The 22,575-nt window shown below is 67.0% G+C and overlaps 2 protein-coding genes and 1 non-coding gene across 3 annotated transcripts; all 3 read left to right on the top strand.

The window, feature by feature from the left end:
* The first annotated feature begins 759 nt into the window (after nt 1-759).
* On the top strand, nt 760-10,054 carry CCNT1 (cyclin T1). Its single transcript, XM_054177377.1, has 9 exons — nt 760-948; nt 1,441-1,522; nt 1,832-1,960; nt 2,993-3,053; nt 5,537-5,599; nt 5,963-6,008; nt 6,832-6,995; nt 7,947-8,017; nt 8,587-10,054. Exons 1-9 carry the CDS (start codon nt 773-775, stop codon nt 10,042-10,044), a joined length of 2,250 nt encoding a protein of 749 aa, XP_054033352.1. The 5' UTR covers nt 760-772; the 3' UTR covers nt 10,045-10,054.
* Nucleotides 10,055-12,108: 2,054 nt separating this feature from the next.
* Nucleotides 12,109-22,552, top strand: KANSL2 (KAT8 regulatory NSL complex subunit 2). The gene is made up of 9 exons (XM_054177335.1): nt 12,109-12,404; nt 12,883-13,058; nt 13,765-13,879; nt 14,164-14,331; nt 15,974-16,136; nt 16,870-16,966; nt 20,145-20,398; nt 21,325-21,474; nt 22,547-22,552. The coding sequence occupies exons 1-9, from the start codon at nt 12,154-12,156 to the stop codon at nt 22,550-22,552; spliced, it is 1,380 nt and encodes a 459-aa protein (XP_054033310.1). The 5' UTR covers nt 12,109-12,153.
* Nucleotides 17,031-17,166, top strand: LOC128899166 (small nucleolar RNA SNORA2/SNORA34 family). Its single transcript, XR_008463054.1, has one exon. It is a non-coding gene; the product is annotated as a small nucleolar RNA SNORA2/SNORA34 family (small nucleolar RNA).
* Nucleotides 22,553-22,575: the final 23 nt, after the last annotated feature.

The raw sequence follows: 22,575 nt of genomic DNA on the forward strand, positions 1-22,575 counted from the left end.
CCCCGCGCCCTTTTAAATGCAAAAAAAAATCATGAAGTGACTTTTTTTTTCTCTTTTGAAGCAGTTTCGGGGCTGGGGGGGGGGTGGGGTGGGGTGTAGGGGGGCGGGAAGGGGCCTGAGCCTGGAGGGGGCTGGGCTGGGGTACACCACTTACGGCCCCCACCCCCCGCCCCAGCGCAAGCCTGAGGTACTTTGGTCCTTCGTGTGTACAGATAAATTATATATAAAACTCACTTTGGATACGAGCTGTGGCCTGGCCTGTGGGGGGAGGGGGTGGGAAGGGGCGGGGGGCGGCCGGTACCGGGCTTTAAGGGACGCCGGTACCGGGCTTTAAGGGACGCCGGTACCGGAGTTGGGGTGGGGAAGGCGAGAGGGAGGCGCAGGGAGGAGCCGTTAGGGTCCCGCCGAGGGACCCAGGCAGGGCGCAGGGTGCGAGCAGCGCCGCGGGGCCAAGGGGGAAGCGGAGCGGCGGCGAGGGGGTGGCGGCAGGCTCCGGTTTGAGATGGAGGAGGGGGAGGCGAACTGCTGCCCCCCCGCCCCTCGCCCCGCCCCTCGCCCCGCCCCTTCCCGCCAGCGCTTCCGGGGGCTGGAGGCGCAGGCGCGCGGAAAATTTCCACCCCCCCCCGCCCCCCCTGCGCATGCGCCGCGCCGGGCCCCGCCCGCCACGGGGCCGCCCGTGCGCGCGCGCCGCCGCCGCCCTTGTGACGCCAGCGCGCCGCCGCCGTGCGTCCCGTGCGTGCGTGCGTGCGTGCGCGCGCGGGCGCAGATCGCCATGGAGGCCTCGGCGGGCGGCGGGGCCGGCGGCGCGGCGGGGCGGCGCTGGTATTTCACCCGCGAGCAGCTGGACCGCAGCCCCTCGCGGCGCGCCGGGCTCGACCCCGACAAGGAGCTCTCGTACCGGCAGCAGGCGGCCAACCTGCTGCAGGACATGGGGCAGCGCCTCAACGTGTATCCGGCCCTGCTAGGCCGCGCGGCCTGGCGCCTGGGTATCGCCGCCGCGGGGCGGGGAGAGGCGGGCCCGGGCCCGGCCCTTGGCCCTGGCCCTGGGAGCGGGGAGAGACGGGTCTGGGTGTGGGGAGGATCGGGCCTGGCCGTGGGGGAGAGCCGGGCGCTTTCGGGGTGTGGGGGCAGAGTTGTGCCGGCGAGCGTGGAAGGTGGAGCCGGGCCCGGCCGCGGAGAGAGTGAGGCCCTGTAGGGAGTGGGGAGAACTCTGCTGGGGTGCGGGGAAGGCCAGGTGCGGGCCGTCGCGGGCAGAGCGAGGCCGTTACTGGAGCGGGGAGAGCTGAGCCCGTCCCGGGAGCCGGGGGAGCTGGGCCCGGGAGCGAGAAGGAGCAGAGCCGTTTTGGAGGAGCGAGGAGAGTCCGGGCCGGTGGCGGTGGGGTGTGAAGGAGCTTGAGAGATCGCGTTTGGGGCTGTTTGTGTCCTTAACCGCCCCACCAGCTCGCAGCTGACCATCAACACAGCCATCGTGTACATGCATCGCTTCTACATGGTGCAGTCCTTCACCCAGTTCCACAGGAACGTAAGTGTGCTGGGATCTGGAGGGGGAGGGAGGCACTGGGGACCCCCCAGCCCTGCTCCTGCTGCTGCCTGGCAGCCAGCCTGAGGACCACCGTTGTGGGACTGACCTCGGGGAGTGGGACTGGAGAGGGGAGGAGTTGTTTGTGTCTGTTCCCAGGGACCTTTTTTTACCCCCTCCTGATGAACTTGCATGAACTTTGTTTCCTTCAAGGAATCTTTGGGGTTAGCTGTGAGGCTTTGGGCTCCTTTCTTTGCTTCCACCTCGGGCTTGGTAAGGTCTCAAAACCAGACCCAATGCTCTGCTTTGCAGTCAGTGGTGCCAGCAGCTCTCTTCCTGGCAGCCAAGGTGGAGGAGCAGCCTCGGAAGCTGGAGCACGTAATCAAGGTAGCAAATGCCTGTCTGCATCACCAGGAAACTCCTCTAGACACCAAGAGTGAGGTAAGTGGTGAGGTGGAGGAGCAGAGGCACGAGGAAGGGATGGTGGAAGCCAGCTGCACCCTGAGCTGCACAGCCTCAGCCTCTCCTGCCACCAGGCTCAGCAGTTGCTGCTCTCCAGCGAAGCAGCTGGGCCCTGGGCTGGGCAGCAGCAGCTCTCCCAAGTCTGTTGCTCTTGCACTCACTGCCAAGAGCTTTTTTGTTTGGGTTTCTTTGGGCTTCTGTTCAGCAGAAGTAAGTTGGTTTGGTTGGTTGGTTTGTTTCCCCTTTCCTGCTCTGGACCAAAACCTCTCTCCTCTTCTCCTCTGCTGCGCTGCTGCAGACGTGGCTGGGATGTGCTGTGTGAGGGCTGTCTGCCTGGGGGGCTGCTTGGGGAGGGGGCTGGTGGGGGGCTGCTGCTGTGTCTGAGTGGTGCCTGTGGCAGGGCAGGAGGTGGTGCTGCCTGGTGTGGTCCTGTGCTGCCCCCACCCCTGCTTTGGGAGGAGGTTGCTGGTTGCCCACCCAGCCTCTCTGCCCTGCTGGGAAGGGGCAGCTTTTATCCAGGGAAGCTTCAAGAGACCCCCAAAAACCCCCAGGCCCCTGAACCAGCAGCTGACTCCTCTCCTGCACTGCTCCTGGAGCCACCCTGGGCAGTGCTGGGGGGAGCAGGGCCCAGGAGAGGACCACCCTGTGTCCCCCCCACCCCAAGCAGCTGTCCCTTAGCAACGCTCTGGCAGCAGGGGCATGGGGGGGGGGGTGTATGTGTGTGTGCCCCCCACCCTCCCCTTCCCCAAGCACTCTGCTTTCCCTTTCCTGGCAGGGGCACTCTGTGGCAGTTTCCCCCAGTGCAGAGCAGCAGAGAGCTTTGTCTTTGGCTTCAGATATTTTTATGGTTGTTTTTTTTTTTGTCCCAAGGCCTCCTTGAGGGGGGGGGGGGAGGGGAACCCCCCCCCCTAAACCACCCCCTCCCCCCCAAACAAAGGGCTGTTAGGGATGTGCAGGCTTGTCTCCCAGAGTGCCTCAGCCTGAGTAACCTGCCTGTCCTCTCAACCCCAGGCTTACCTGCAGCAAGCCCAAGACCTGGTCATTCTAGAGAGCATAATACTGCAGACCCTGGGTAAGTGTCTCCGAGCCGCCGGGCTGCCCCCCCCGAGCCCCACAGCTGCCCACAGCTGCCCACAGCTGCAGGCCAGGAGAGCAGCTGCACAGCAGCCAAACTCTGCAGTTGTTTTTGGGGGGGTTGTGGTTTTTGGGGGGCTTTTTCCCTTTTTTTTTTGTGGTTTTTTTCCCCTTTTTTCTCTTTTATCCTTCCCCCTTTTTCCCCTTTTTTTCCCTTTTTTTCCTTCTTTTTTCCTTTTTTCCCCCTTTTCCCCCTTTCTTCTTATTTCCTTTCCTGTCTCCCTTTTTTTCCCCCTTCCCTTTCCTGTCTCCCCTTTTTCCCCCTTCCCTTTCCTGTCTCCCTTTTTTTCCCCCTTCCCTTTCCTGTCTCCCCTTTTTCCCCCTTCCCTTTCCTGTCTCCCTTTTTTTCCCCCTTCCCTTTCCTGTCTCCCCTTTTTTCCCCCTTCCCTTTCCTGTCTCCCCTTTTTTCCCCCTTCCCTTTCCTGTCTCCCCTTTTTCCCCCCCTTCCCTTTCCTGTCTCCCCTTTTTCCCCCCCTTCCCTTTCCTGTCTCCTTTTTTTCCCCCTTCCCTTTCCTGTCTCCCTTTTTTTCCCCCTTCCCTTTCCTGTCTCCCTTTTCCCTCCCTTCCCTTTCCTGTCTCCCTTTTCCCTCCCTTCCCTTTCCTGTCTCCCTTTTCCCTCCCTTCCCTTTCCTGTCTCCCTTTTTTCCCCCCCTTCCCTTTCCTGTCTCCCCTTTTCCCCCCCTTCCCTTTCCTGTCTCCCTTTTCCCTCCCTTCCCTTTCCTGTCTCCCCTTTTTTCCCCATTTTTTCTCCCCTTTTTTGGGTGTCATTGTTGGTTTTGCCTTTTTAGCCTCCCATTTCTCAGCTGGCAGCAGCTTCCTCCCCAGTGCTCAGAGCAATCCAAAGTCTGGAAGTTTGGCTTCAGTTTTTTTTTTTTATTATTATTATTTTTAATATTTTTTTCTCTTGTGGTTTCCTTCCCCTCCCCTCCCCCCTCCCCCTCCACCCCAGCAGGGGTTTGGTGTTGGTTGAAGGCCTCCAAGGGGCTTTGAGGAACAGGATAGTTCCCTGGGCTTATTGGAGGTGGTGGCTCCCCTGGCACTCTGGGGGGCAGAACACTCCCCTGGCACTCCATGGGGCAGGGCAGCTTCCCTGGCACTCAGTGGGGCAGGAGAGGGCAGCTCCCTGTGCTCCTGTGGGGCAGGGCAGCTCCCCTGGCACTCTGTGGGGCAGAACACTCCCCTGGGCCCCCATGGGGCAAGGCAATTTCCCTGGCACTCTGTGGGGCACAACCCTTCCCTGGCACTCCTGGGGCAGGGCAGGGCAGCTCCCCTGGCACTTGTGGGGCACAACCCTCCCCTGGCACTCCTGGGGCAGCTCCCTGGGGCCTCCTGGGCAGGATGCTCTGGGCCTGTGGCCAGGAAGCAGTTTGCTCTGGGAGATGGTTAACACAACCTAGGCTGGAAGTGAATGTTCTGCTCTGAATGTTGTGCTCAGAGAGCAGCAATGAAGACCAAAAAGCCTCAGCCCAACCCTTTTCTGGGGTCTTTGGAGGCTGCCTGCAGGGCTGCAGCTGCTGGGCTGCAGCCTCCTGTGCCTTGCTGCAGGTTTGTCTCCTAACCCATGTTCCATTCCAGAGGCAGCCCTTAGGGACCTGAGTGCCCAGCCCAAAACCCTGCAGGAGGCTTTGGTACTCCTGGCTTGCTTGGAGCCCCCCTGGAAGGGGTGAGGGTGGGCACTGGGTCTCACCCACAGCCCTTGGTGGAGCCCTGAGCTCAGCTGTGCAACTCCTTGGTTCCTCAGTTGCCTTCTTTTTGGGGGCTGCTTTTTTTTTTGGCCCTTCCCAGCTGCTCCAGAGCCTTCTGCAGTGGGGGAAGAGGCAAATCTGCTGCCCACATGGAGCCACTGGGATGGTTTGGAAAGCTCAAAACTCTCAGGCTTGAAGGGGAGGGGTGGGGGAAAAAAAACAACAACTTGAGGCCCAGGGTTGAGCTTTTGAGGAGCCTGGAGCCCTGCAGGCTGCATCAAAGGGCAGCAGTCTGCTTCCTCTTAGCCTTTTTGGGTGAGAGAAATCCCTCTGAGCAGATGCCCTTGGGGGTCTCCTTCCTCCCAAAGCTGCTGGAAGAGGATTTTTGTCCTCCTCCTATTTTTTCACAGCCCTTGAGCAGCTGTTTTGTTGTTCTCAGGGAGGTCCTTTCCAAGCTCAGAAGTGGTTTAGCTGCTGGGGAGGCCTGGAGGCAGCAATGACCTTCAGCTTTTGGGACTGGAGAGCTTTGGTTATTCTTTGAGTCTTCTTCTTGGTTACAGGAACCTTGAGCTCCTCTCTGTCACCTGCTTGCCTCTGAGCATCAGAGAGCCAAGGAGGGGCTGTAGGAAGGCAGGGGAGAAGGCTTTGTGTGTCCCCCACCCCCAGGAGCAGGAAGCCAGGAGCAGGGGCAGGCTGTGCTGTGGCCTCTCATGGCCTCTTGTCTGTGTCCCTGCAGGCTTTGAGATCACCATCGACCACCCCCACACCCACGTGGTGAAGTGCACACAGCTGGTGAGAGGTAAGGCAGTGCCAGGCCTTGGGCAGTGCCAGGCCTTGGGGCCCCCCCCTGCCACCTGCACCTCTGGGGAGCCCTCCCTTTGCTGGGGGAGAGCTGTGGGAGGACCTTGTGGGGGCCAAGCCAGCAGCCTTCCCCCCCCAGCTGCTCTGTGAGGAAGCTCCAGCAGTGCCCAGGGGCTTTGTGTGGCTCTGCTGAGCAGCTCCCAGCCCTGCTCAGTGCTTCCTGGTCTCCCTCTGGGCCGTGCTGGGGGGGTGCTGGGGGGGTGCTGGGGAGGGCCTCTCATGGTTCTTGTGCTGCTCCCTGCCAGGACCTGCAGACTAACCTCTGGGTTTTTGCCTTTTCTTTGTTTCTTTCCTCTTGCAGCCAGCAAGGACTTGGCCCAAACTTCCTACTTCATGGCCACCAACAGGTTATTATCTCCCACCTGAGGCATTAGCAGAGGCTCTTACCTGGAGGAGATGTGCTGCTGGTGACCCCTGGGGCACTGGGCAGCTCCTGGGGGTTGTGTGGTGGGTGGCTCAGAGAGACAGAGGGAGAGTAGGGAACCCTTCCTCCTGTAGGCTGCTGCTGCTCCAAAGGAGCTTCACTGAGCTGGGAAAGTGAAAAACCCCAAACCCAACCCAGAAAGGTTGGTTTGGGACAGGGCTGTGGCTTGCTCAGAGCCTGGCTGGGGAGAATTTCTCCCTCTCAATTTGGCAGCAGACAGAATCTGTGCCCCAGGGGAGGCTGAGCTGGAGGGGAAGGGGAGAAAAGGGGCAGCTGGCTGCAGGCAGAAGGTGTTGGGAGAGACAAGGGAAGCCTTGGCTGGCCTGCAGGACAGGGGCTTGGCTCTTGAAAGGATTCCTCTTGGAGAGGTCTGGGTGGGGGACCCAGCCCCTGGGGGTTGTGATGGTCTGGGAGTGCCACTCCTGGCCTGCCAGCTCCAGGCAGCTCCCAGGAGCTGCTGCCTGGATCAGAGGCATGGATGTGGAAACTGCTGGTGGTGATGTGGAAGGGAAAGAACTGGGGGGGAGGGAGGGAATGGAGCTGGTTTGGGTTGGAGCTGGTGACCAGGCCTGGCCTTGGCATAGTCACTGCTCCCCATGGTGCCCACCAGAGGAGTTGCTTGATGATCTCTGGGGGTCCCTTCCAAGCCCCTGACCACATCCTGTGGTGCTGTGAGAGCTGAGGGGCAGGCATGGGGGAGTTCAGAGCTTCCTTCTTTCTCTCTGCCCCTTGCCTGCTGCCATCAGCCTGCACCTGACCACCTTCAGCCTGCAGTACACCCCCCCAGTCGTGGCCTGTGTCTGCATCCACCTGGCCTGCAAGTGGTCCAACTGGGAGATCCCAGTCTCCACGGATGGGAAGCACTGGTGGGAGTATGTGGATGGCACAGTGACCCTGGAGCTCCTGGATGGTGAGTTCTGGGGAGAGGTTCTTCACCCACCCCCCAACAAACAGCCCCAAGCCAAGCACCAAAAGGGTTCTGGCATTGCTGGCTTTGGGTTTGGCCTCTGGGGGGGTGGTTGGGCTGGGCCCTCTGCTGCTGGGCCCTCTGCTGCTGGGCCCTCTGCTGCTGGGCCCTCTGCTGCTGGGCCCTCTGCTGCTGGGCCCTCTGCTGCTGGGCCCTCTGCTGCTGGGCCCTCTGCTGCTGGGCCCTCTGCTGCTGGGCCCTCTGCTGCTGGGCCCTCTGCTGCTGGGCCCTCTGCTGCTGGGCCCTCTGCTGCTGGGCCCTCTGCTGCTGGGCCCTCTGCTGCTGGGCCCTCTGCTGCTGGGCCCTCTGCTGCTGGGCCCCTGCTGCTGCTGGGCCCTGCTGCTGCTGGCCCTGCTGCTGCTGGGCCCTCTGCTGCTGGCCCTCTGCTGCTGGCCCTCTGCTGCTGGCCCTCTGCTGCTGGCCCTCTGCTGCTGGGCCCTCTGCTGCTGGCCCTGCTGCTGCTGGCCCTGCTGCTGCTGGCCCTGCTGCTGCTGGCCCTGCTGCTGCTGGCCCTGCTGCTGCTGGCCCTGCTGCTGCTGGCCCTGCTGCTGCTGGCCCTCTGCTGCTGCTGGGCCCCTGCTGCTGCTGGCCCTGCTGCTGCTGGCCCTGCTGCTGCTGGCCCTGCTGCTGGGCCCTGCTGCTTCACTTGGGCCCCAGGGCTCGCCAAGGTTTGCAGTGCAGCAGCAGCACCTTCCATGGTGCCACCAGCTGGCAGAGGGCAGGCAGTGAGCTGGGGTTGGCAGAGGTGCTCAGAGCTCCTGGTTCCAGGCAGTTGCCCTCCTCCTGCAGCGGCTCCAAGCTCAAGCAGCCAGGAGGGAGTTGCCCTGCTGGAGCTGTGCTGCTCTGCCCACCTCTGACCTCTTCCTGGCTTGGGGTTTTGTGTCTCCCCTGCAGAGCTGACTCATGAGTTCCTGCAGATCCTCGAGAAGACTCCCAGCAGGCTGAAACGGATCAGGAACTGGAGGGTGAGGAGCTGCTGGGGGGGGGGGTGGGCACAGGAGGAGGAGGAGGAGGAGGGAAGGGGTGGCACAGGCTCTGCTGGCTCCTGGGAGCAGCACCAGGCTGGCTTGAGCAGCTCCAGGGTGACAATGCCACAGTGGCTGCAGGGCTCCAGCCAGGCTCTGCTGAATGAACTCTCTGCAGGCCTTGGGTCTTCAGCCACCCTGCTGCCTGTTGAGGGGAGGGATGGGGGCAGGGTGGACTCATGGAATGGCTTGGGTTGGAAGGGACCTTGAAGATCATCCAGTTCCAAGCCCCCTGCCATGGGCTTTGCCCATGGCAGGGGGCTTGGAACTGGATGATCTTCAATCTTCCACCAGCCAAAGCTGCTCAAGGCCTCAAACCCCTCCAGGGACCCCCTGCCCCGGGCAACATCTTCCAGGGTCTCCCCACCCTCACTGGAGGGAATTTCTTGCTCCAGTCTTAATCTGCCCTCCTCAAGCTTCCCTTAGCTGGGCTCCTGCCTTGGAGGGGCAGCTGCTGGGCTGTGTCCTGCCGCAGCCCCAGCCTGACCCACTCCCTGCTTTCCTCCCAGGCCTCTCAGGCAGCCCGCAAGTCGAAGCCTGACGAGCACGGGGACGAGGAGAGCCTGTCGGAGCAGACCATCCTCAACATGATCTCCAGGAACAACAGCTCAGACATGAACATTGCAGGCCTCATGAGCATGTCCACCTCCTCCTCCTCCTCCTCCGCCGCCGCCGCCGGGCCCTCCCTGCCGGCCGCCTCCGACTCGCCCGGCGAGCAGCCCGCCGCGGCCGACGTCTCCCACCCTGACCACTGGCACCCTCCAGCCAAGCTGGAGCTGGGCCAGAGCCACAGGACTAACGAGGGCTGCTCCTCCTCCTCCTCCTCCTCCGCTCCCGAGCAGCAGCAGCAGCAGGACGGCTACCCCAAGCCGGGCGGGAAGAACGCGCCGGCGGCCAAGGTGTCGCTGAAGGAGTACAGAGCCAAGCACGCCGAGGAGCTGGCGGCGCAGAAGAGGCAGCTGGAGAACATGGAGGCCAACGTCCGCTCCCAGTACGCCTACGCCGCCCAGAACCTGCTGGTGCAGCAGCAGAGGGAGAGGGAGGTGCAGCAGGAGGCCGCCGGCAACGCCGCCGCCCTCAAGCCCCCGCCGGGCGCCGCCGACAACCCCGAGCGGCCTCCCGGCGGCCCCGAGAAGCCTGACAAAGCCTCGGCCCCCAAGCTGAGGCTGCCGGCGGCCGGCGGGGAGAGGCCTCTGCCCTGCAAGCAGGAGGAGCTGAAGATGCGGATCAGGGCGGCGCCGGGCGGCGAGCGGCACGGCCCGGCCGAGGAGGGCGGCGGCGGCAGGGGCCGCGAGCACAAGGAGAAGCACAAGGGCCACGCCGCCAACCACCACCACCACCACCACAACCACCACTCGCACAAACACTTGCACCCGGCGCCGCCGGCCGCCGGCCCCAGCGGCCTGCCCGGCAAGCGGCCGAGTGACTCCAAGCACGGCGGCCAGCCCGGCGCCGCGCCCCACAAGAGCTACGGCCCCCTGCCGGCCTCCCGCAAGCGCCAGCTGCCCGAGGAGGTGGTGGCCGCCGCCGCCGCCCACGAGCACCAACCCAAAGTCAGCAAAGCCTCCAAGGGCCCCGCTGGGCTGCCCTTCCCTTACCCACACCTCCCCGGGGCCGCCCACCTGGCGGGGCACGGCTCGGAGCCCGGCGGCAGCCTCCCCTTGCCCCAGGCTGCCAAAGCCAGGGGCGGTCCCCACGGCAAAGCGGACAAGGTGCCCCCGGGGGCCAACGGGCACAGTGCCAGCCAGGCCAGTGACTACCAGGATACAGTCAACATGCTGCACTCGCTGCTGAGTGCCCAGGGCATGCAGCCCACCCAGCCCCCTCACTTCGAGTTCCACTCGTACGGGGAGCTGGGCGCCGCCCGGGCTGCAGGCGGCTCCAGAGCTGCCACCACCACGGACAAGCCCAGACCTCCCCCGCTGCCCTCAGAACCTCCTCCTCCGCTCCCTCCTCTCCCCAAATAAAAGTCTCCTCCCCCCTCTGCCCCGCCCCCCTCCCCCCCCCCCCTCCACTTTCTACTACTGAGCCCAAACCCCTCCCCCACCCCCCCTTCACCCCCTGGGCTGCCCTTGGAAGGGAGGGGGGTGGTGGTGAGGGGGCTGTGGGGGCTGTGAAAGGGCTTTGTTGGATCTCCACTGCCTCACCAAGAACTATTTTACTATCTCCTCCCTTTTATTATTGCTGTTTCCAGCGTGGAGGTAGCGAAGCTGTGAAAGGATAATTCCCTTTCTCTCTTCCTTTTGCTCCTTTCCTCCTTCCCCCTGCCTTCCCCGCCCCCTCCCCCTCCATCAACTTCCAGTTAGTGCTGGGCTCTGGCCCTGCTGGAACGGAAGCCCTCCTGCCCCTCACACCCTCGGGGGGGGGCTGGTGGTTGGTGGTGGTTCTTGGGGGAGGTATTTAAAATATGTCACAGGAAATTGAAGAGGTTTTACAAATAATTTAAGCAGTAACTTATACCTTCAGTGCTTTGCTCATTTGGAGTCTGGGGGTGGCTGAAAGCGGGGGGGTCCCAGATTGGGGGTTCTGGGATGGGGAGGGAGGGCTGTGGGGTGGTTCCCCTCCGGCTGTTGGGGGTAAAAAGTGGGTTCAGGAGTTTCTTGGGGCAAGAAGGAGGGGGGATTAGGGGCTGGTGGGGCTAGATCCAGCTGCTGCAGGTGGCTGTGGGTCCCGTTGCTGCCCTCGTGCCCTGCTCCCCTCCTGCAGTGGCGTTTTGGGGGTGTCTGGGGTGGGATTGAGGGCACCTAGGCCCAGGGCTGCCTGCTGTGGGGAGCATCCACAGGAGCTGGTGAGGGCAGAAGCTGGTTTGGGGTTCCTAGCAAACTCCAGGCTCTGCCTTGCAGCTGGCTGCTCCCAGGTCGTTCTGGTTCTGCCTTTGCCCTTAACCCGTCACGGGAGCAACGTCAGGCTTCGAGCAGCCCCGGGAAAGCGGCAGGGGATGGGGTAGAACGGGGAGGGACTCGTGGCTCCTCCAGGCAGTGCTTTGGGACCGAGCTGGTGCTCCTGGGCCTACCCGGTGTTCCTGCCTGCCCAAAGCCGCCGCCGCCGTCTGCCCTCCGTCCCTCCCTCGGGGCCGCAGCAGCCCCGGTGCCCCCGCGCCCACGTGGCCCCTTCCCGCCGCGCCGCCCTCACGTGACCCCCGCAGGAGGCGTGCCCATTCCCTGCGGAGTGACAGCGGCCTCGACCGACCGCGTGCGGCACCGCCCAGCCCGCGCTCTCCGCGGATTGGCCGGCGGGGCGGAGGGGCGGGGCGTGCGGCGGGGCCACAGGAGGCCGTGCAGCTGCGAGGTAAGATGGCGGCGGCGGCGCCGCCCGCCCTCCGCCGGCTCCCTTCGGCGCTTCGCCGCCGCTACCCGCGCGCGCCGCCGGGGCCCCTTCGCTCCGCGCCGCCCTGGGGCCTAGCTCTGTTCCCGTCCTCCGCTCGGGCAGCGCCGCCCGGGTGTCCCCCTCCCCCCCCGCCCCTTACGCTCGCCGCCCGAGGACAAAATGGCGGCGCCGGGGCGGGCGGGCGGCAGCCGCTGCGCGTGCGCGGGGCGGGCGGCGCAGCACGTGCGGGGGGGGGGGGGGGGGGAGCCGTAACCGGGGACCCCCGGAACGGAGAGCGGCAGCAGGCATGGGCGCCGGGAGCCGCGGATCCGTGCCGGAGCCTGGCACCGGGAGCCAGCGCCGCGCCCCGAGGGGATGCCCGGGCGGGGGGGGGGGGCGGTGGGCTCCGCGCTGCGGCCGCGGGGGGTCGAGGGCTGCCTCCGGGACGCCTCTCCCCTGCTCCCCCCCCTGCCCCTGCGCTGCCAGCCCTGCGAGCTGAGGTGAGCTGGGACGGTGCCCCGTGTGGGCAGGGGCCTGGGGGCTGCTGCGGGGCTCCGAGGGCTCCCCCGGCACCGGGAGGGACTTCAGACCCCCCCGGAGGGAAGGTGCAGTGAGCCGGGAGGGGCTCAGAGCCTTTCCTTGCGGTGCCTCAGTAGCTGCTCTGCCTCCTCCTCCTTTCTCCCCCCAGTTGGTTTACTTTCTTCTTGTGTTTCCCCGCTGCAGGTCGAGCTCCGCCGCCTGCTCTGCGCCTCCGGGGCGGCTCCGTGGGCATGAACCGAATCCGGATCCACGTGCTGCCCTCCAGCCGGGGCCGCCTGACGCCGGGGCCGCGCCCGCAGGAGCCTCTCTCCTGCGCCTTCAGCCAGCGGCAGTGCTCCCAGCCCCGCCTGGAGGGGCAGGAGTTCTGCATCAAGCACATCCTGGAGGACAGGAGTGCCCCTTTCAAGCAGTGCAGCTATGTCTCCACCAAGAACGGGAGGAGGTGTCCCAACGCTGCCCCCAAGGCAGAGAAGAAGGATGGGTGAGTGACCCCCCCCCACCCCCCCAGCTCCTGCTTTGCCCCTCTGGTACCCCAGAGAGTCTCCAGAGGGAGGATGATGCCCCTCTGGTACCCCAGAGAGCCTCCAGAGGGAGGATGCTGCCCCTCTGGTACCCCAGGGAGAGGATTCTGCCCCTCTGCTACCCCAGGGAGAGGATTCTGCCCCTCTGCTACCCCAGGGAGAGGATTCTGCCCCTCTGCTACCCCAGGGAGAGGATTCTGCCCCTCTGCTACTCCAGAGAGCCTCCAGAGGGAGGATGCTGCCCACCAAGATGAGCAGAGGGCTGGAGAGCCTCTCCCCTGTGGCCAGGCTGGGAGGGTTGGGGCTGCTCAGTCCTTGGGGCTGCCTGGCAGCAGCTGGGGGGAGGCTGCAGGGGGGCTGGGCAGGGAGCTGGGGCCGGGGGCGCCAGGCCCAGGGGCCACGGTTGTGAGCAGCTGCCGGCTTCCCCCTGCCCTGCAGCACCTCCTTCTGTGCAGAGCATGCCTGGAGGCACAGCCTGGCCCTGCAGGCCCAGATGAAGAAGTCTCCTGCTGGCCCCATGGGAGAGGCTCTGCTCTGCCAGCTCAGCTCCTACGCCCGGGGGGAGCTGGGGGCCCAGGCTGCCGACAGCCGCAGCGAAGCCAGCAGGGCCCTGGGTGAGAGCTGGGGGCTGGGGGAGGGGCTGGGGGGGGTGCTGCCTCCTGGGGGGGCTGGGAAGGGGGGGGATACTGCCTGCTGAAGGGGCTGGGGGGGGGAGGAATGCTTCCTGGGGGGCTGGGGGTGATGCTCCCCTCCTGGCAGGGCCTGTCCAGAATACCACATCTGAAAGCCCCTGGAAAAGAGGTCCCAGAGGGGCTTGGGGGGCAGGGGGGGGGGGATGCAGATGATGCTCTGCAGGCCCCAGGCTGCCTCCCCTCAGCTGTGCCAGCAGAGCAAAGCCCTGCAGGGCTCTGTCCCCTGCCCTGGTTGCTGCTTCCCTCCTGCCTGGGGCAGTGCCTGCTGCTGCCTCTCAGAGCTGCCTCAGCTCCCTGCCTTGCAGGGCCAGCAGGGTCAGAGGGGTGGGGAAGGGACCCCCAGGAGGGGGTGGGGAAGGGACCTCTGGAGGTGATTGAGGGCACCAGAAGGGCAGGAAAAGGCAGGAGCCCAGAGCCTGAGCTGGAGAGCATCAGAAGGCACAACGTGGAGCAGGCTGCCCAGGGAGGCTGTGGAGGAGCTCAGGGCCAGGCTGGATGAGGCCTGCAGCAGCCTGGGCTGGTTGGGGCTGTCCCTGCCCAGGGCAGGGGCTTGGGAGCTGCCTGCTCTTTGAGGTCCTGCCCAGGCCAGCCCCCTGGCAGGGCCTGAGCTGGCTGCCTGCCCTGGCAGAGGAGGACAGCTGGAGTGATGGGGAGCAGGAGCCTCTGACTGTGGAGCAGACCTGGAGGGGGGACCCCGACAGCGAGGCCGACAGCATCGACAGCGACCAGGAGGACCCCCTGAAGTGAGGCCCAGCCCCTGGGGGAGGCCCAGGGCTGTGCTCAGCTTGTGCTGTGGGCCACAGGAGGTGGTGCTGGGGTGGGGGGGAGACCTTGAAGGGGTTGGATGAGGCCTGGAGCAGGCCCTGGGCTGGTGGAAGATCTTCCAGGCCCCTTCCGACCCAACCCTCTGGGAGGGCTGCGGCCGAGCTTTGGGACCCCCTCACCTCCTGCTTGCTCCTCCAGCCCCAGCTTTCTGCTGACCCAGGCCCCAGGGGACCCTCTGAGGCCTCCCCCCTGGCTCTTGCAGGCATGCTGGGGTGTACACAGCAGAGGAGGTGGCTCTGATCATGAGGGAGAAGCTGATCCGGCTGCAGTCGCTCTACATCGATCAGTTCAAGAGGCTTCAGCACCTCCTGAAGGAGAAGAAGAGAAGGTTCCTGCACAGCCACAGGGCAGAGCATGAGGCCATGGGCAAGTACCTGCTGCAGCCTCCCTGCCTCTCCCACCCAGGCCTCCCAGGCTTGGGAGGCACCTCCAGGGTCAGCCAGCCCCAGGCACCTCCCCCCGGGGCAGGGTGCTCAGGGCCTCACAGAGTGAGTTGGCTTGGAAGGGACCTTGGAGACCCCCAAGGTCCAAGCCCCCTGCCATGGGCAAAGCCATCAGGGCTTGGAACCAGGAGACCCTCCAGATCCCCCCAGCCCAGGCTGCTGCAGGCCTCACCCAGCCTGGCCTTGAACACCCCCAAGGAGGAGGCAGCCACAGCCTCCCTGTGCCAGAGCCTCCCCTCCCTCTTCTTCCTCAGCTCCAGCCTCACCCTGCTGTCCCTCAGCCCCAAACCCTTCCCCCCCCGGCCTGGCTCAGACTCCCTCAGCCAAAGCCTCTCTGCAGCCTTCCTGCAGGGTCCCTTTGGGCACTGCCAGGCAGCTCTGAGGCCTCCCCCTGCAGGCTGCACTCCCCCCAGCCCCTGTCCCCCATAGCAGAGGAGCTGCAGCCTGGCGTCCCGGGGCACTGCCAGCCTGGCATCCAGCCTGGCGTCCCGGGGCACTGCCAGCCTGGCGTCCCGGGGCTCTGCCAGCCTGGCATCCCGGGGCACTGCTAGCCTGGCATCCCGGGGCACTGCCAGCCTGGCGTCCCGGGGCTCTGCCAGCCTGGCATCCCGGGGCTCTGCCAGCCTGGCATCCCGGGGCACTGCCAGCCTGGCGTCCCGGGGCTCTGCCAGCCTGGCATCCAGCCTGGCGTCCCGGGGCACTGCCAGCCTGGCATCCCGGGGCACTGCTAGCCTGGCATCCCGGGGCACTGCCAGCCTGGCGTCCCGGGGCACTGCCAGCCTGGCGTCCCGGGGCACTGCCAGCCTGGCGTCCCGGGGCACTGCCAGCCTGGTATCCCGGGGCTCTGCCAGCCTGGCATCCTGGGGCTCTGCCAGCCTGGCGTCCCGGGGCACTGCCAGCCTGGCGTCCCGGGGCTCTGCCAGCCTGGCATCCCGGGGCTCTGCCAGCCTGGCATCCCGGGGCTCTGCCAGCCTGGCATCCCGGGGCTCTGCCAGCCTGGCGTCCCGGGGCACTGCCAGCCTGGCATCCCGGGGCACTGCCAGCCTGGCATCCAGCCTGGCGTCCCGGGGCACTGCCAGCCTGGCATCCCGGGGCACTGCCAGCCTGGCATCCAGCCTGGCGTCCCAGGGCACTGCCAGCCTGGCATCCCGGGGCACTGCCAGCCTGGCATCCAGCCTGGCATCCCGGGGCTCTGCCAGCCTGGCATCCCGGGGCACTGCCAGCCTGGCATCCAGCCTGGCGTCCCGGGGCACTGCCAGCCTGGCATCCCGGGGCACTGCCAGCCTGGCATCCAGCCTGGCATCCCAGGGCACTGCCAGCCTGGCATCCCGGGGCTCTGCCAGCACCCTGCCAGCAGGGAGGGCCTGGGCTGCACTTCAGGCTGCAGCCTCCTTGACCCTCCCTCGGTCGCTGTGACCTCTGCGCCGCCCCCGGGGCCCTCCCCGGCTGCCTCTTGGCACCCAAGGAGCTGAGCAGGAGGGGAGGGAGGGGGAGGGGGCAGGGGAGGGAGGGGGAGGGGGCAGGGGAGGGTTTTCCTGACCCCCTTCCCCGTGGCCCCCCCCCAGGCAGCAGCCTCCTGACCGGCCCCGAGGGGCTGCTGGCCAAGGAGCGGGAGAGCCTGCGGCGGCTGAAGTGCCTGCGGCGGTACCGGCAGCGCTACGGCGTGGAGGCTCTGCTGCACCGGCAGCTGCGGGAGCGCCGCCTGCTGGCCAGCGATGGCACTGCCCAGCAGGTACCGGCCCTGCCCGCGGCAGCTGCCTGCCACCCGCGGGGTCTGCCCCCCTCGCCCCCTTCCCTTCCCCTTTTTCCCCCCTTCCCCTTTATCCCCCCCTTCCCCTTTTTTCCCCCCTTCCCCTTTTTCCCCATCCAGGCACCCTCAGCAACCTGAGGCTGCCTCCTGGGGGGGCAGCTGGCAGGACCTGCTTGGGGGCTTGGGAAGTGATGTCCAACTTCTCCCTGTCCATGTGGGAAGCTCTCCTGCTGTGGCAGGGGCTGTGCACAGCTGGGGAGGGGGCTTAGGAAGCTCTCCTGCTCTGGCAGGGGCTGTGCATGGGTGGGGAGGGGGCTTGGGAAGCTCTCCTGCTCTGGCAGGGGCTGTGCATGGGTGGGGAGGGGGCTTGGGAAGCTCTCCTGCTCTGGCAGGGGCTGTGCACAGCTGGGGAGGGGGCTTGGGAAGCTCTTGTGAGCTGAAGGCTGAGCCTGAGGCTGTGCTGAGGAGCTGAGGCCTTGGCAGATCAGGCTGAGGAGCCTCAGGCTTGGAGGTGAGGCTGGGCCTGGCCCTGGCTCCTCTCAGCTCTGCTCAGCAGAAGCTGCAGGGGGCAGGACCTGAGGAGGTCTTGCTGAGAGGAGCTGAGGGCTTGGCCTGGCTGGGGGGCAGGAGCCTGGGGCTTGTGTGGCTGTGGGAGGGCTGCCTGGGGAGGCAGGGGGCTGCAGCCCCAGCCTGAGGGCCTCTCTCTGCCCCCCAGGCCCACACCACCCGCTCCAGCCAGCGCTGCTTGGCCTTTGTGGACGATGTGAGGTGCTCCAGGCCCTCCCTGCCGCTCAGCAGGCACTGCCTGCTCCGTATCCTTCGGCTGCCTCTGCCTCTGCCCTCTGCTGCCAGCTCCTCCTCCTCCCCTGCCTGCCCTTGGCCCTCAATCAAGGCCAGCAGCTTGCCCTGTAGCTGCTGGTTTCAAACAGGAGCCCAGAGGAAGCTTCTCCCTGGTGGTCTGTTGGTGCTCCCTGCCCCTGGGGGGTGACCAATTCGTGTGGGAGAGACACAGAGCCTGGGCTGCCCCTCCCCTGCTTCCCTTCTGGTGCTTCCTTCACCACCCCAGACCCTCCCAGGGGGGTGGGCAGGGCCCCACCGGGGGCAGGGGACCTCAGGGGGCCCCAGGCAGAGCTCCCTCCCTGTGTCACCAGCCCACAGCATCCCCCCCCCGGGGAGGCCAAGTCGCCCCCAGGGACAGGGCAACCTCCTGGGGGCCAGGGGAGGCAGCAGCTTGCTGCTGGCTGTGCCTGGGGGCAGGGAGGAGCCTGGCTCTGGGTGCCAGCAGCTGCCCTGAGCAGGGGCTGAGAGCTCCTGGTGTGGGGGATGTGTGTGGGAGCAGATCTGGGGCTGCTGCAGCCTGCCCAGGGAGCAGCTGCCAGGGGGAGGGAACAGTTCCAGGCCTGCCTGGGGCTGCCATGGGACCAGCTCAGGGCTCCCTTTGCCCTCTGGAAGGCTCAGAGCTGTGTGAGCAGCCTCAAGGTGCTGCCTGGGTGGCCTCAGCTCTTGGGGGAAGCCCCCCCCTGGGATCCCCCTCCCCAGGCTAGGGACCTCCAACCCCGGGGTGGGAGCCACTGCCCTGGGTGGCTGCAGTGGGAGCCCAGGAGCAGGCTGGGGATGGGGTGGGAGCTGCAGTGCTGGGTCCCAGAGCAGTGCTGGCAGCCCTGGGGGGGGGGTTGGGGGTGGGGAGTGGGCAGGATGAGCTCTGGTTGGTTTGTTTGAGCTCCTGGGGTTGTGTCTGAAGCTGGCAGCCTCTGTGCAGGGAGGGCAGGAAGCTGCCTTTGGTTCCTGCCAGCCACATCCCTGCAGGAGCCAGAACCAGGGCAGGAGCTGCCCCTCCAGGAGGCTCTGAGGTGCTGCTGCTGCCTCCCCTTGGGGGGGCAGGCTGGGGGGGGGGGGGAAGGAGCCAGGTTGGATCTCCTCAGCCCCAGAGCTGGCAGCTCCCTGCCACACCGAGCCCAGGCCCCTGCTGGGCCCTGATGACATCTGCAGGCTGCTCAGCTTTGTGCCTGCCCCGGGGGGGGGGGCTGGGGGGAGGCTCTCCGGGGGCTTTGTTTGCTTTGCAGGAGGACACAGCTGGAAAGGCAGCAGCAATCCCAGCTGGGCTGCCCTGCCCTGCCCTGCCCAGCCCTGCCCTGCCCTGCCCTGCCTGGCCCAGCCCTGCCCTGCCCTGCCCAGCGCTGCTCTGCTCAGCTCAGCTCAGCTCAGCTCAGCTCAGCTCAGCCCTGCCCTGCCCTGCCCTGCCCTGCCCAGCTCAGCCCTGCCCTGCCCTGCCCAGCTCAGCCCTGCCCAGCTCAGCCCTGCCCTGCCCTGCCCTGCCCTGCCCTGCCCTGCTCAGCTCTTTTCCCCTCCTCTCCTCCTCTCCTCCTCTCCTCCTCTCCTCCTCTCCTCCTCTCCTCCTCTCCTCCTCTCCTCCTCTCCTCCTCTCCTCCTCTCCTCCTCTCCTCCTCTCCTCCTCTCCTCCTCTCCTCCTCTCCTCCTCTCCTCCTCTCCTCCTCTCCCAGGTGGGCTCCAGGTGGAGCTCCCCCCCCGGGGGGTGGTTTTTGGGTCAGCTTTCAGCACTTTCAGGCTTGGCTTGGGGTTTTTTCTGTCCCCTTTGCTGCTGCTGCAGTCAGAGCTGGAGCAGGGAGATGGAAATCTGCCTTCCCCCCCCCTGCTGCTGAGGCATTTTCCCCCTCACCACATCTGCCCTGGGGGTGGGGGGCAGAGCCTCTGGGCTGGGCTCTGGAGGGTGGGTTTGGTGCTGGGGAGGCCTTGGTGCAGAGCCAGGAGGCTGCCCTGGCCTCAGCCCCTGCCCCTGGGCACAGCCTCAGCTGCTTGCCCCCAGCCCTGCAGCAGGAGGCAGCTGCTGGAGGGGGCTGGGAGCTGATGGCAGCAGCAGGCCCTGGGAGCAGAGCTGCTGCTGGGGACTGGGGGCAGGAAATCCTCTTTGCACCTCTGGCAGGAACTGAGCTTCCTTCCAGTGGGGAAGGGAAGGAGCTGCAGCCCTGCACTGCTGCCCTGCAGCCTGGGGCCTGTGCAGCCAGCTGGGTGCAGGAGGTGCTGCTGGGCTTGGGGGGTGGTCTGCAGCCCAGCCCTGAGCCCCTGGGCTCTGCAGCCCTCCCTGCAGCCCAGCCCTGAGCCCCTGGGCTCTGCTGCCCTCCCTGCAGCCCAGCCCTGAGCCCCTGGGCTCTGCAGCCCAGCCCTGAGCCCCTGGGCTCTGCAGCCCTCCCTGCAGCCCAGCCCTGAGCCCCTGGGCTCTGCAGCCCTCCCTGCAGCCCAGCCCTGAGCCCCTGGGCTCTGCTGCCCTCCCTGCAGCCCACCCCTGAGCCCCTGGGCTCTGCAGCCCTCCCTGCAGCCCAGCCCTGAGCCCCTGGGCTCTGCAGCCCAGCCCTGAGCCCCTGGGCTCTGCAGCCCTCCCTGCAGCCCAGCCCTGAGCCCCTGGCCTCTGCTGCCCTCCCAGCCTGAGCATCCCTCAGGGCTCTTAGCTGGGCTCCAGCCTCAGCTCCCAGCCCCCCTGGGGGAGGCTCTTGTGGCTGGGAGGTGGCTCTGGGATCCAGGCTCTCCTGACCTGGCAGAAGCCTGGGGGGGGCTGGGGGGGAAGGTTTTAGCAGCACTTTCTGGGGCTGGGGTCTCACAGAGGGCAGAGGGGGTTGGGGTGGAAGGGACCTGGAGAATCATCCAGTTCCAAGCCCCCTGCCCTGGCACTCATGGAAGGAGCTGGCTTGGGGGGGGGGGTGGTGTTTTGGGGAGGGGTCTTGGATATCATCCCAGCCCATGGCAGAGGGCTTGGAAGCAGAGCCAGGGCAGCTCCAGGTGTCCCTTCCTGTGCTCCTTTAGCCCCTCTCACCCAGCCCCCCACCCCCATTCGGCAGGGGGTTTGAGTGCCCCAGGCCCTGCCGTGCTGCCTCCTGCAACCCCCAACCCAACAGCAGCCTCCTGGAGCCCCCCCGGGACCCTCCTGCCGCTCCTGCCCTGCCAGGGGTTTGCCTTGACCGCCTCCCCCCGCCCCAGACATCTGCCAGGACGCCAACCAGACCCTCTTCAAGCCCTGCCAGGGCTCGGAGGAGGTTCCCTGCAGCAAGCCGGTGGCCGTCAGCCTCTCGGAGGAGCCCTGCTGCCCGCTGCACCTGCGGCTGCCGCCGCAGCTCTACGTCCCCGAGCAGGGCCTGGCCGTGCCCCCGGCGCTGCAGGCTGCCCCCAGCGACCTGTACCTGAGCGCCGCCGAGCTGCAGCCCAGCGAGAGCCTGCCCCTGGAGTTCAGCGACGTGAGTGCTGCCCCCCCCGGCCCCGCGGGGGTGCCCAGCCCTGCCCGCAGCCCTCCCTGGCAGCTTTAGCTGTTGTCACCCCTCGGAGGTGGCAGCTGCCCCTCTGGGGGGGGAGGGGGAGAGACCTCCCAGGCCCCCTGCAGCCCTGAGCTGAGCTGGGCTGGGGTCAGCCCTGGGGTATCCCCCCCCTGGGGCATCCATCCCCCCCCCAGGCAGCCTGGGTCGGGCTCTGAAGCTTTTTCCCCTCCAGTCTGAGCCTTCCCCTTGCAGCCCCAGGCCCTCCCTCGCCCTGTGCCCTCTCCCCATGCTGGGGGCAGCCTCCCAGCACAGCTCCTCCCTGCCTGGCTTGGGGGTGGAGCAGGGGGGGCAGGGAGAGACCCTTGGGAAGGCTGCAGGGGGGGGAGGGGCTGGGGGCTGCCCCTCCAGCAGGGCTCTGCTCATTTCGGTCCCTGCTTAGGGGCTGCCTTAAAGGAGGATTCCCCTCCCCCCCCCCCTCCCCCCCCCTCCCCCCCTTCAATCCCCAGATGATTTTGCTGTTCTGGGTGGACACCGAGCCCAAAATCCCTGAGAGCTGCTTCAGGGGGGGCTGGGGGCTGTTGGGGGGGGCTGGGGGCTGCTCTGGGGCCCTGGGATCTGTTGGGGTGCCCTTGGGAGGTGCTGGGGGGTCCTTGGGACTTGCTCTGGGGCCCTTGGGAGCTGCTGCAGTGTCCCTGGGAGCTGCTGGGGGGTCCCTGGGAGCTGCTGGGGGGTCCCTGGGAGCTGCTTTGGGACCCCAGCAGGACTCCCCCCAGCCTCTGGCCTGGGCAGGCAGCAGGAGGCAGCCGGGGGGGGGGGCTGGGGAAGGGCTGCCAGGCCTCTGCCAGGCCTCTGCCAGGGGGCACCTCTGGGCCCCCCGGGGGTGAGCTGCTCCTCTTCCTCTCTCCTAGGACCTGGACGTGGTGGGGGATGGGCTGCAGTGCCCTCCCTCCCCTCTGCTCTTCGACCCTGGCCTGGACCAGTCCCTGCGGGAGGTGGCTGAGGCCCCCATAGACATCCTGGCCCTGGAGGAGCCCCCCCAGCCCCCCCAGGCGGCAGCAGTGGACAGAGGACCCTCCTCTGCCCCCCTCTGCCCCCCGGGCACCCAGGCTGCAGCTGAGCTCCCAGCACAGGTACTGCCGGGGGGGGGTCCCGAGGCTGCCCCGGGGGAGCCCCCCCCGGCTCTGGGTGTGCCTGAAGCTGAGGGGGGGGAGGAGGGAGAAGGGCCCCACCTGCCCCTCCCCCCCCCAGCACAGGGTGTGGGTGGTGCTGGGGGTGGGGGGCTCGGGGTCAGCCTCCCTGTGTGTGGCTCAGGTGGCCCTGGGGGGGGTGGGGGGCTGGGGGCTGTTCCCCCCCCCGGGGGCTTCCCAGGGCAGCTGCCAGCTCCTGGGTCTCACTTGGACCTTCCTCCCTCTGTGCCCCCCCCGTGCCCTGTGTCACCACCTCTGCCCCTGCTGCCCTCTGGCACCTCTGCCCTGCTGGGGAGCCCAGTGCCAGGCTCAAGGGGACCCCAACCCTGGGCTGTGCCACCTCCCCCTGCCCCCCCCCCAGGCCCTGACTGAAAGCCTTTGGCTTGCTGTAGCCTTTGGCTTCAAGCAGGAGCCCACAGGAAGCCTCTCCTGCTGCCCTGGCACTGCCCTGGCACTGCCCTGGCACCCCCCGGGGGCTGCCAGCAGGGGTGGGAGTGACAGCAGCCCCGGGCTGGCCCTCCCCTGTGGGGGGCAGGGTGGCACCGTGCCCAGCCCTGCCCCTCTCTGCCCCCAGCAGGGTCCCCAGCAGCTGGCACCGGAGGCCTCTGCCCAGCCCTGGGGGGCAGCTGCCAACGGGAGCCTGGAGCCAGCATCTGTGAGCTGAGGGCAGCCTGGGGCTGCTCCACCTGGGATCCTCTCTGCCCCTGGCACCACCACCTGTGCCAGGCCCCTGCCAGCCTCATGCCCGCGGGGGGGACACACACACACGACCCCCCCCAGCCCCTCCTGCTGGCACCGCGGGGGGGCTCTGCCTGCCCCCTGGGGTTGGGGGAGGGTCTTTGGCCGTGGGGAACGGCCCCGGGGGGGGGCTGCAAGGCTGGGGGGGGGCTGCAAGGCTGGGGGGGGTCCCTCCCGCGCGTGTCTCTGTCCCCCCCCAATAAAGAGCTGAAGCCTGCGGAGTGTTCCTGAGTC

Source organism: Dryobates pubescens, chromosome 40 (assembly GCF_014839835.1).
Source record: "Dryobates pubescens isolate bDryPub1 chromosome 40, bDryPub1.pri, whole genome shotgun sequence".
Lineage (NCBI taxonomy): Eukaryota > Metazoa > Chordata > Aves > Piciformes > Picidae > Dryobates > Dryobates pubescens.